The 12,877-nt window shown below is 40.4% G+C and overlaps 1 protein-coding gene across 12 annotated transcripts in view; it reads left to right on the forward strand.

The window, feature by feature from the left end:
* Positions 1–12,877, forward strand: part of DCLK2 (doublecortin like kinase 2) — a 151,333-nt gene that overhangs the window by 81,769 nt on the left and 56,687 nt on the right. For all 12 annotated transcript variants that reach the window (XR_011073899.1, XR_011073897.1, XR_011073898.1 and 9 more), the window contains exons 3-4: positions 9,082–9,184; positions 12,356–12,457. Coding sequence is in view for 7 of the 12 variants with exons in the window: in XM_068542598.1 (XP_068398699.1) it covers positions 9,082–9,184; positions 12,356–12,457 (205 nt within the window). In the remaining 5 variants the exon portion in view is untranslated. The remainder of the gene's footprint in view (positions 1–9,081; positions 9,185–12,355; positions 12,458–12,877) is intronic.

A 12,877-nucleotide genomic window follows, 5' to 3' on the forward strand; every position in this document is an offset into this window, starting at 1 on the left:
TTCCCCCTTAGAGCCTGCTGATGGGCTTTAATTTTGTACCTTAGCAGAATTATTACTTTCTCCTCGTGTGTGTAGCTTGCTTTCATAAGCCACAGAACATCCATTATTCGTGAGGAGCTTCTTGCATGGAAAAAAGAATTTAGAAGCAAACCGTAAGAGGTCTTCTAAACTGATAACGCTTTTCCTCACCCTGTTAAGAATGACTTTGAGACATTATTCAAGGTATTGATACGTTTTTTTCTGAGTCAGGTTTAGTGACATGGCCCATAACTCAATGTTAAATGCCAGTTTTAAAAATGTATGATAAAAGGAGCAAACAGACCACCAGAGTTGAAGAGCAAGAAATATGTTTTAAAAAACTATAAAAGAGGGCTTCCCTGCTGGTGCAGTGGTTGAGAATCTGCCTGCCAATGCAGGGGACACGGGTTCGAGCCCTGGTCTGGGAAGATCCCACATGCCGCGGTGCAACTAGGCCCGTGAGCCACAATTGCTGAGCCTGCGCGTCTGGAGCCTGTGCTCCGCAACAAGAGAGGCCGCGTTAGTGAGAGGCCAGCGCACCGCGATGAAGAGTGGCCCCCGCTTGCCGCAACTAGAGAAAGCCCTCGCGCAGAAACGAAGACCCAACACAGCCATAAATAAATAAATAAATAAATAAATAAATAAATAAATAAATACATACATACATACATACATACATACATACATACATACTATAAAAGGTAGATTTATCTAAGTGTCCAAACATATGAAATATTCTAAAGGTATTAAATATTTTACGGGATCCTGTTTTTCATCAAGTTATTTCTTTTGGGTGTTCTTCTATTCCAGCATTCTCTTATTGGAACGTTTTGATGGTACTTACTACTATTCTTGTTCATCTCCACCACTAGCCTGTGCTTCTTGTCTTTTGTTTATGCCTGGCATATAGTAGGGACATGATTCATGTTAGATTGAATGTACAGTAGTAAACTAATGTGGCTTCCATTGGTGAGAGAGAGTTATCTTAGCTTACATCAGACGCTGAGCATTTTATCAGATTTTTAAAAAATTATTTATTTATTTATTTATTTATTTATTTATTTAGGCTGCACTGGGTCTTAGCTGCAGCTTGTGGGATCTTTAGTTGCGGCATGGGAGCGTGGAGTCTTACCCACTGGACCACCAGGGAGGTCCCTCAGATGTTTTACTTTGAAAAGTATCAACTGAGTTTGGAGCACTATGAAGAACAATTAAATATGTGGTCCCATATGCTCGTGAAATTTAAGCATGGGCGAGTAATGACTGCATTACATGGAGGCCTAGTATTACACAAATATAATTTTGGCATAAAATTAGATGGATATGCTTACAGCTCTGTCTTTATATTATCTAAAAATGTTGACATTTATAGGTATAGCTTACATACATAGATAATAAGCCAATGCTTTGCTTTGATATATTACATTTAAGTTAATTCTTTTTCTCGTTTGTAATTATTCTAGGGAGCTGTTGGTAGAAACATTTTTTAATATATGCATATAAACATATATTTTACATGTCATATGTATACCTATATGTGTTTATCGTATATTACATGAATCACATTTTTGTGTAGAATATCTGGGAGCTTAAGATATCTTAATTTGGGAGGCAGTGATTTTTCCACAAGTGAAGACTATCAGTGGCAGCTTTCCAAGTTGTCAGTGATTTTTTTTCTCGGAAAATATCTAATTTATTGAACTTGTAGGAAAGCACGTATTATTTTTTTGTGTATACTTAAAGAAAAGATTATCCATTAAGTTAAATTTTTAAAAAAACATTTGAGGCCGTGAATTAATGAAAATGAAGAAATAACGTGTACCAGCTCCTTTCACGTACTATCACATTTTTCCCTTAAAGACGAAATGAAACTGGTCTGCTGCCCGTTTTGTGGACAGAGAAATGAGCCTCCGAGAGGTTAAGTATCTCCCCCAGGTCCCACCTGTATGAAAGGGAGGAGGTGCAGCACGGTGGTCCTCTGCTCCCAGCAAAGCTTGTGCTGAGCCTGTGCTTCCTGCACGGACATCTGTAGTTTAAACAATACCATAAATGAGTTATCCTGTACAATGAAGGTAGAAACAGAACTGAAATCTGCTCGTTCTTCTGTGCCTGTTAGTTTTTTAGCTCACCTTTAATCATGCTCATCAACTTGCACCTCTGCCTGCTGGCGTTCTGTTTCTAGCGTGTTTTAGGTTTATGGTTTAGTTAAACATGGTAATGACAGTGCATAACAGTCCATGTTTACATTGTGAAAATATGAACAGAGACTTGTATTTTAAATCAGCAGCAGCAGCGGGAGAGAAGTTCCCATTCATTCCTTATTTACTCATTATCGGTGGAATCTAGGTTTTTGCATCATCTGTGTTCCTATCGATTTTCTTCTATTGAGCGGTCAGGTGCAACCCCATGAAACGGTAACAATTCCAGCTTAAAAGGGTTTGATTTTTCTAAAACACTGTCTCGGCTGGGTAGCTGCTTTCTAGTTTTAGAACCAAGAATGTCTATTATGCAGGTTGTGGGACCCTGAATGCGCCCCTATTGCTGCCTGCAGGCATGTCATATTTCCCTCCCCATTCATTCTCCCCACAATCACAAGTTGCAATTCCACACCTTTTTTTTCTCCACGAGTCTGCTGTACTTCCTCCTTCCCCCACCCCTGGCCCCTGCCTCACTTTGAGCTGAGGACTTTGCTTCAAGCTTTCTCAGTGAAGCAGGAAGCAATCCACCAGCTCTCCCATCCCCACCACATGTCCCCACCTAGCAGCTTCCACCTGGTCCTCTTTATTGCCAAAGACTGACCGTAGTCTCATGCAAGTCGAGCCCTTCCACCTGCACACTGATCCCACGCCCTCTCACAAAGGGATGCAGCTCTAGCAGTTCCCTGTCTTGCCTCACCATTTTTGTCTTACTAGATCATTGCAACAGCATAGTAACTTGTGTTATCTCTCTCATCTTGAAAACAAGCTCTCTTGACCATGGATGGACTCCCTGCTTCCTTCTGCCACCTCCCCACTCCTCTGCTCCACTCTTCCAGTCGCAACTCCCTGAAAAAGTTGTCTGCATTCACTGTCTTCAGTTCTTCTCCTGTCGTCTGTTAAAGGTGCTGCAAGTAGACTTTCTTTTCAACCACTGCACCAAAACTACTTCTGATCTTCAAGACCAGCGATCTCCTTGTTGCTCAATTCAGTGGTCACTTCTCAGTCTTCATCTTACATGGCCTGTCAGTAACATTGACTCAGCTGATTGCTCCTCCTCCTTGAAACACTTTCTTAGCTTGGTTTCCAGCAAACTACAAGTGCTCGCTTTTCTTCCTCCCTCATTGACTGTTCCCTTTCAGTCTTCTTCGCTGTTTTTGCTTCTTCGCCCTGACCTTGTAAAGTTGCTGGGTTTCGGCGCTCAGGGCTTAGACCGCTTCCCTATGTGCATTAATTGCTGTAATTGAGCTCAAGATTTTAAATACCATTGATATGCTGGTGAGTCCCAAACTTATATCTCCAGGCTAGATCTCTCTCATGAAATTCAGATTTGTTTATATCCAACTTTCCACCCAACACCTCCACCTGGATGTTTAATAGGCATTTCGCAGTTCACATGCCAAATCTAAATTCGTGGGCATCCTCTCCACCACCAGCCTTGCCCGTTACCTTGTACTCTTCCATGAGAGTTAGTGGCAAGCCCATCCTTTTAGTGGCTCAAGCCAAAAACCCTGAGCCATCACATTCTTCTCTCTTCTCTCAGGTCCCCATAGCCTTCTCATTCCATCCACTCCTGGCACAGGGCGCTCTCGTTGCCTGAGTAGCAATAGCCTCCAACTACGCTGCCATCTGTCCTTGCCCTTTTAGAGTTTAGTCTGAGCACCGTGTATCCTGTTCAAAGTAAGTCATGTTGTGCGGTCCTCTGCTCCAAAGCCCCTAGTGGTTTCCCATCTCACCCAGAGGAAAGCCAAAGTCCTGACCAGCAGCTGACAAAGCCCTACCCCATCTGCTTGCCTCCGTCACCTTGCTGACCTGCTCTCCTGCAATGACTGTTCCCCCTGTAACTGTGCTCCAGGACTGTTTCCCGTGACCATGCCAAGGCTTTTGAATAGTCTCTTCTGTTTCCTGGAACACTGCCCTCCCACCTCCCTCCCTAGACATTCATGCAGCTTCTCCCTTACCTCTCTTAATATTTTGTTCAGATGTCACCTTTGCAGTGAAGCTGTTTAGTATTGCAGCACCCATGCCCTGCATTCACTATTCCCCATCCTTGTTTTCTTTCTCTGTAGCACTTATCACCTTTTGACATTGCATACATTTACTTATGCATTTTTATCCTGTGTCAACTCACACTGGCTTCATGAGGGCAAGGATTTCTTTCTCACTCTGTTTTTTGTTGTTGTTGTTTGTTTTGTTTTGTTTTACTGATGTTTCTGTAGCACCTAGCATGGTGACTGGCACATAAGTTCTCAATACAAATTTGTTGAATGAATGAAAACGGGAGTTGTTTAATATCTTATGAGGTATGTTGGTATCCTGAGTACACGTTAATAAAATAAAATTAGCCAAAATACACGTTTGCTTATCTCAGTTTATCATTTATTTATATGACACCTATCATTGCTTGAGAGTAGTGATGACTTATTTGAGGTAAATCTGAACCAATTGCTAATTATATAATTTGGTTAACTGTTTAACCAGATATGTACTTAATGGCTAAAATCTGAATTAAAGGGATGCAGACATCTTATGCAAACCATGTTTGGAAAGCCAAACTTATACTGACAGGTGAAATCATTAAACAATTGGTTAGGAAGAACTATCAATAAACAGAACTGCTGGGGGAGGGGGAATAAACCACCTTTTGATCTGTTATAGTCCTTAGACTTGATAAATACCTTTATTCCACATAATAGGCAACTTAATTATTTACTTTGGCATTTATTCTACTCAAATACCGACTAATTTAGTACCAGATGAAATGTTTTCTTGTAATAAAATCAATTAAAAATTAATTGACTTTTCAAACAGACATTCATACAGGTATATTTTAGAAAATTCACTTGTAATTTTTTCATGCTAAATTGATTATGAAAACAAATGAAATGTTGATTTTTTTTAAAAATGGATTAAACTTTGGTAGATGTCTGTTTTATTTGGCCAAGAAAGTAAAACTGGATTCAGTTCCATTTAAGAACCATTTATTAAATGTATGTGTGTAAAAAACAAAATAGTGGGAGATATGAGAGACATAAATGACTATAAAACAAGGTGGAATGCGGTAAGAACTATAAAAGTAGAAAGGGACTTCCCTGGTGGTCCAGTGGTTAAGACTCTGCACTCCCACTGCAGGGGGCATGAGGTTCGATCCCTGGTTGGGGTTAGATCCTGCATGCTGTGCAGCTCGGCAAAAAAAAAAAAAAAAAAAAAGATAAAAGTAGAACGATGAACTCTGGGATTCCACATAAGGGGAGGCACCATGGTGTTTATTTATTTATTTATTTTAACTTTTTATCTTATATTGGACTATAGTTGATTAACAATGTTGTGATAGTTTCAGGTGTACAGCAAAGTGGTTGTTATACATGTATCTATTCTTTTTCAAATTATTTTCTCATTTAGTTGCATAACATTGAGCAGAGTTCCCTGTGCTATACAGTAGGTCCTTTTTGGTTATCCATTTTAAATATAGCAGTGTGTACATGTCACCATGGTGTTAAGTTTAAAGCAGAGATATAGATGTGGAGGACCTGTGTCTAAATTCCTGTGCTCATGTTCATTACCTGTGTGGGGGCAGGTTGCTCACTCTAGATGCGTTTTCTTGTTTGTAAATGATGAGTGATAGTAGTATCAACCTCAGGGATATTGTAGGGATTAATGAGGTAACACATATACAACACAGAGAGACAATTCTGAGAGGTTAAGTGATGCCTAAATTCTGTAAGTCTTACATGTAAGTGATGGTGGTGGAGATTGCATCTGTGACACCACTCACCCCAGAGAAGTTACTCTGTGTCTGAGAACTCAATTCCAATAGGAGCAGCTCCATACCAAGCCACAGTTCATTCAACAGATATGCATTAAGCATCCACCAAAGCCAGAATTCTCCTAGACGCTAGGGAATGATGAATCAGAAATATCATTGCCTACCTGGAGGTCACGGCACCAAAGAGTGGTCAGAAAGACCACTTCAGGCTGAGAAACAGCATGGGGAAACATATAGTAGTAAGAACCAGCACTGAAGTAGAAATTACTCAAATGTCCATTTACTGATGAATGAATAAACAAAATGGGGTATATCCATACAACCGAATATTACTCAGCCGCAGAAAGGAATGAAGTACTAATATGTGCTACAACACGTATGGACCTTAAAAACATGCTAAGGGAAGGAAGCCAGTTGCAGAATGCTACATACTGTATGATTTGATTTATATAAAATGTCCAGAATAGGCAAATCCATAGAATCAGAAAGTAGATTATGGGTGCTTAGGAATGAGGAGATGGGGGCATGAGGAGTGAATGGTAATGGGCCCGGGGGTTTCTTTTTAGACGATGAAAATGTTGTCAAATAGATTGTAATGATGGTTGCAGAACTCTGAATATACTAAAAACCATTGAATTCTGTGCTTTAAATGAGTGAATTGTATGGTTTGTGAATTACGTTTCAATAACGCTGTTTAACAAAAAAGAAACACCAGCACCATACAGGTAGGGAACCCAGAGAAGTCATGATGTGGCTGAGGAGCAGGTGTGCAGAAGAAATGGCAAAGACAAGGTTGGAGGCTCAGGCAGGGTCGGTCTTGTGTGCCCTGTGAAGGAGCGTTATCTTGTCAAGGAAAGAGGTCGGTGAGCACTGTGCATGGTGCGGGCACCCTGGCACCTTAAGAGACTGCATGTGCCCACATGGGCTTCATTTATTTCCACACCTGTGAGAACAGTGATGACTGGAACGAGGGGAGCAGTAAAGACTGGAGTTAGAAAGCCTGTTATTAGGCAGTGGCAGGCGCCCAGGCAAGAGAAAGTGAGAGCTGAACCAAGGAGTAGGGATAGAAATATTTGGGAGCCGTGTAGGAAGGAAAAATGATGTGAGGGATTGGTGAAGAAGGGAGGAAAGGATGACTCCCAGGATCCTAGCAAGGATGAAGGGGTCTGTGTGATCACCACCTGAGATGAAGAGAAACAGTTCTCACAGGAATGGTGAAAAATGTTATTCTTCTATAATGAACTGCATGTTTGTGTCTCCCCAAAATTCATATCTTGGAACCCTAATCCCCAGTGTTGATGCCGAAAGCTCGGCCTCTGTACACCGGCACCGAATCAAATCTCAGAGACAGAGTTTTGGGTGAAGTAGAAAAGAATAGCTTTATTGCTTTGCCAGGCAAAGGGAGACACAGTAGGCTCCTGCCCCGAAAAACTGTGTGTCCCCACCTGGGAGGATTTGATGCGGAGTTTTATAGCAGTAGTTCAAGGGTGGGGTTGCTGATAAGATCAGGGTGTGTGCAGGGCCTGCTCTCCTTTACTCTGACCTCGGGTAATTTCTTGATGAGCTTCTCTGGTCCCTTTAATCTGGCCTCTGGTGGTTTTTTGGCTGCTCCTCCCTTGATTAGCATCTGTTCAGATCTGCCCTTTGGAACTCAGGGAAGGTCATGGAGGCTGGAGTCTGTTCCCTACAAACAAGAAAATGGGGGACAGAAAGGCTTCTGTGCCCAGGAGCCCCACAGGGTCCTGCCTGGTTTCAATGTGATGCTATTAAGAGGTGGGGCCTTTGGGAGGTAAGTAGGGTTGCATGAGGTTGTGAGAGTGGAGCCCCCATGATGGGATTAGTGCCCTTATAAGAAGAGACAGGAGAGAGCTGGCTTCCTCCTGTGTTGTCCCCCCACTTCCATGTGAAGAAACCAGGAAGAGGGTTCTCACCAGTACCCAACCATGCCGGCACCCTGATCTCAGACTTCCAGCCTCCAGAACTGTGAGAAATAAGTTTCTGTCATTTAAGCCACCCCATCCATGGTAATTTGTTACAGCAGCCCAAACCGACTAAAACACGCCTTAAAAACACTGTGACGTGAGCTGAGTTTCAGTGAAGTACAGAAGCCACATCTTGCTTGATGAGGGACTGGAGTAGTTTCCATGCCTGTTCCACTTATTGTGTACAGGTCACTATCTTCTCTCTGGAGCATTTTTTTCTAACTCTAGAGTGAGATTTTTGTTTTTCAATAAAAAGCTAACTAGTGATCAGGAAGACTTAAGGAGTTATTGAGGTTCTCAATCCTTTCAAGTACTAGAGCACTGATTTTTTTTTTTTTTTAAACTGCATTATTATTGGGAGAGGAGTACTTTTTTCAAAAGAAATCTTATCATACATCCCATTAAAAAACCAGGTAAAATTGGAGCCTGTTTATGTCCAAAGTCCTGGAAGATGGTTCTTCTTGTCACCACCGGGATGAAGGGATGAATGTGCTCCCTGGGGTAGGTCCAGGTTCTGTGGGATCTGACAGTATTGGGGAGGGCGGGGTGAAAAAAGAAAATGAAATTAAGACTACATTTAGGTACAGGGCCTTGGAAGGGCCATCATTAGCTTCATGGCAAGTCTTCCTCTGATCTGACACCCATTCCAAGCGGTTTTCATATATTAATCCTCAGGACAACCTAAGGCGCAATGTACCAAAGGTACAGAGAGGTCATGCCCAAGGTGACACGGCTGGGACATGGAGTTGCTAGGAGAGAAGAAGCGTAGACCAGTAAACTAGGAGCAGAGACCTCCATCAGCCCCAGCTTTGCCACCTGTTAATGGGAAACCTGGAATACATCACTGAGCCTCCTGTGGATGCCCTTGACTTCACCTGTAAACAGGAACATTGATGCCAGCTAGGAGCCCCTCGTTTTGTTGTTCTGAGGTCGGTCAGGAGACATTGTGTGGAAGTGCTCTGTGGAGGGTGAAATGCTTGGAAATGTATGCTATTAAATAGTTTTTCATTCTGACTCAGTATTATAGGTGAGGCTAGAAAATATATTTAATTTTGCTGACTTTTGTTTCACTTCTAATGTTTCTAATTTATTTCTTGGACATGATTTTTTTTTTTTTTAGGTTACTTGTCTGCAAGACTTTTTTGGTGATGATGATGTTTTTATTGCATGTGGACCTGAAAAATTCCGTTACGCCCAAGATGACTTTGTCCTGGATCACAGTGGTAAGGCAATTCATTGACCATCTTTGTAACCCTGAAATGGAGGCTTGGGATTCTCACTTGGTGCATGTTAAGTGGTCTGGTGTGTTGAAGAAAGATGGCATTGGTGGTACTCTTTTTGAATTCATGAAAGTAGAAAATAAAATGAAGGTATTTACCTAGTTGCAAAAAACAAAAAACCCTAATTCAAGTGAAATAGTTTTCATTTTTTAGCAAGTTGGTTCCATCTCTTTTTATTGCATTGTTTTGCCTCTGAAATGGATTTCCTACCTTCTTCCAGAATGGTTCCTGGCTGTGCCACCTTAAATGTATGGATAGTGTTGAACCTGAAACAGTTCATTATACATTTTCCATGTCCATAAAGAGATACATAAAAGGATAGTAAGTTGTTAATAGTGATTATCTCAGGTTTCTTTTTATCTCATTGCTCTGTTCGCAACTTAAAAAAAAAAAAAGCATGCATTGTTTATATATGCAGGAAAAATAAAGCTATTTTCATTGATGGAATAAGAAAATCCCTTTCTCTTAATTTTAGCCAAAAAATGGAGTTTTCAACTATTTAGCAATAACCTCAGTGATTTCAGATGATTTTGATCCTGGGAATATTGTTCTAATCTGTTGTCTGGAATTAATTTAAACCTATTGCAGTATTAGTGATTATCTTAGCTGATAGTAAAGTCAACTTCATCTTTAAATGAGATAAAATCATAACATGAGATAAGACATAACATTTCACAAAGAGGGATGTTGGAGATTCAGTCCCACTCTTTAATTTCATGAATGAGGCAAGTTGGCTTTTCAAAAATTAAACTGGTGGTAAACACTTTCCAGTTGTAGTGATTCTGACAGTCCAAAATTACAGAAACATATTACCAAATAAATATGGCGACCCTTAGACTTTTTAAAATTCAAGATGATACATTCTGTGGTATCCAACTTCCTTGTGTAATTCTTCCCTGTTATACTATGTCACTTATCTTGGGGTGATTTATCTACTTTGTGCTTGGGGCTCATTTATCTACTCTTATTGTTTTTTTCCACTGCTGCCAAATTTCTTGGGGGTTTCTGTACTGTCTTATACTCTGTTGTACTGGCCCTGCTTTAGATTAGTAATGCCACCAGAAAGTCCATAAAGAATTGCCAATACTATCTATGCTAATGCTCTCCCCTATTCTCATGGGTTGACTGAAAAACGTGCATTTACATATCATCTGTATTTTACATCTTTTTTGACTGTAGCTTAATTTCATTTCATAATATTTCTTCAATGTCAATATGAGTCATTTTGAAAGCTGAGACACTGAAACTCAATAATATACTCCAGGTTGTAAAGTTAATTTGGGTGGCAACAACAGCAATAAAACATATATTGAGCACTTACTATATATGTACTGGGCATTGTACTCAGGGCTTTACATGTATGTTGTAAATTTACCTAAGGGATATTGTTACGTGTATCCCTTGAGGGGGAACCAGGACCCTGCCCCAAGGCTGCACTATTGCTTCTTGACTGCTCCTCCCTTGTCTCTGCGTCCCCTCCCTTCCCTGATTAGCAATGGTTTGAACCTGCCCTTTGGAACTCAGGGGAAGTCATGGAAGCTGGAGTCTATTCCCTACAAGAAACGGGGAAACATATCTCTGGATACATGTATATGTATGGTTGATTCGCTTTGTTATAAAGCAGAAGCTAACACACCATTGTGGGGCAATTATACTCCAATAAAGATGTTGAAAAGAAAGAAAGAAAGAAGGAAGGAAGGAAGGAGAGAGAGAGAGAGGGAGGGAGGGAGGGAGGGAGGGAAAGAAAAGAAAGAAAAGAAAGAAACGAGGAACACAGAAAGGCTTCTGTGCCCAGGAGCCCCACAGGGTAGGGTTCAGGAGGCAAAGACTTTTTTAAAAACTCAGTTATGTAACTTGTGTTGTAATCTTGATGAGTCCCAACTCTGTCCTTTTACACTGCTGACAACATCTTACATTAAAAATCCGTTCAAAATCCATAGAATTCAGCTAACCTAGTCTTAGTCAAGGAACAAAACCCTCCTTAATGAGCTGGGTGCAGGACTGGCTCAGATTCCTAAACCTAGGGGCAGTTCTGAAGTTCTGGTTATGGGCTTTCTAGATTTACCCATCCTGCTCATAAAGGAGTGGCAGTGCCTTTAGGAAGCTTCTAACTAACCCACACACCACCGCTTCCAGCACTGGAGTACTTTCTAACATCCATACTGCTGATTAACTAAGCTGCTGTTGCTGCAGCCCCCTCTGAGTAAGGTTCTGATTAGAGTCTTTCAAATGCTAACTCGCCTCCCTGGTGTGTATTTTCCTGATTAGTGTACTTCACTTGTTAATTTATTGCCCCTGGGGTATAGATTAAAACCAACCCACATTTTAATCTTTCTGCGAAAATTGAAGTATTTTAATGTGAATTACAGACAATATGTTATCTAATTGAATCCTTATAAGAAGCCTATGAAGCAGATTTATTTTCATCCCAGTTTCATAGGGGAAAAAACTGAGACTTAGACCTAACCAAGGTCCACCAGTTAGCAAAGTCAAATCCATGATTCATCCCAAATCTGCATGACTCCAAAAACCAGGTTCTTAATTGTTCAAATTAGAAGTGATTATTTAAGCTGTTTAATTAGTTCTGGTCCTCTACATGCTAATTTATTTGGCAGTTTATGGAACGACCAAAGTTATTGTTTAAAGCTAGTTTCCTCATTTTTGATGCTTTGGGCAGATGGAAAATAAGACAGTAAGGGGTTCATAAATTAGAGTCCTATACCCTTTCAAACTAAGGTTATCAGAAACTTGGAGAGAACTCTTTGTTGTAGCCTTTGCCTATCAATGCTACTGACCAAAATAATAATAATAAGTTGCACACGTGTAGATTAGGCTGTGGGTATGTGTGAATCAAGTTAGGACATCAGGATTTGTGTATTTATTAAGAACTCCATCTGGAACAATGAGGTGAGTCACAAGGTGTGAAGCCTAATTTAAGGTAACCTCAGGTGTGCTTTTGGGACAGTTGCTCTGTATATTAAAGTTGTTTAACATTAATAAGAAAGATGATCAGGTAATGGTTCTAGGCAGTAAACTACTGTAACATGTGATCTGTGATCTTCCCTTGGTTAGCATTAAAACCAGATCTACATAAGCACTTTCCTTCCTTTCTAGAATGCCGTGTCTTGAAGTCATCTTATTCTCGCACCTCAGCTGTTAAGTATTCTGGATCCAAGAGCCCTGGGCCTTCTCGACGCAGCAAATCACCAGCTTCAGGTAGTTAAAGGGAAAGGAAATGGATAGTCACAAAAGGAGCAGATCATTCTTCAGTTTTCTTTAATATGAATTAGTAGTCTTTCCCATCCTTGTATGCGGCCAGGTTCCAGAATGACATATACATGACATGATTTTTAAATCCAGAAGTTTAAGTCTGTTTCTCAAAGTTATAATAAGTGTCCTAACACTTGGTTTTGTTCTGACACATTTTCTCAAGAACAGTCTTATCTAGATTCTTCTGGTATTTATGTAGAAGTGTTTCACATTTTGACCACTGTGTGCTGCATTTTTAATTTTGTGTTATAAGATTGTGGATATTTTCTTATATTATTGGTTTAAAACATAAACATACACGCCTAACAGCAATGTATTATATACTTGATAAGTTTCCACAAGCTTTTCCACCATTGAGCAATTTAA

The sequence above is a fragment of the Eschrichtius robustus genome, chromosome 4 (genome assembly GCF_028021215.1).
Source record: "Eschrichtius robustus isolate mEscRob2 chromosome 4, mEscRob2.pri, whole genome shotgun sequence".
Lineage (NCBI taxonomy): Eukaryota > Metazoa > Chordata > Mammalia > Artiodactyla > Eschrichtiidae > Eschrichtius > Eschrichtius robustus.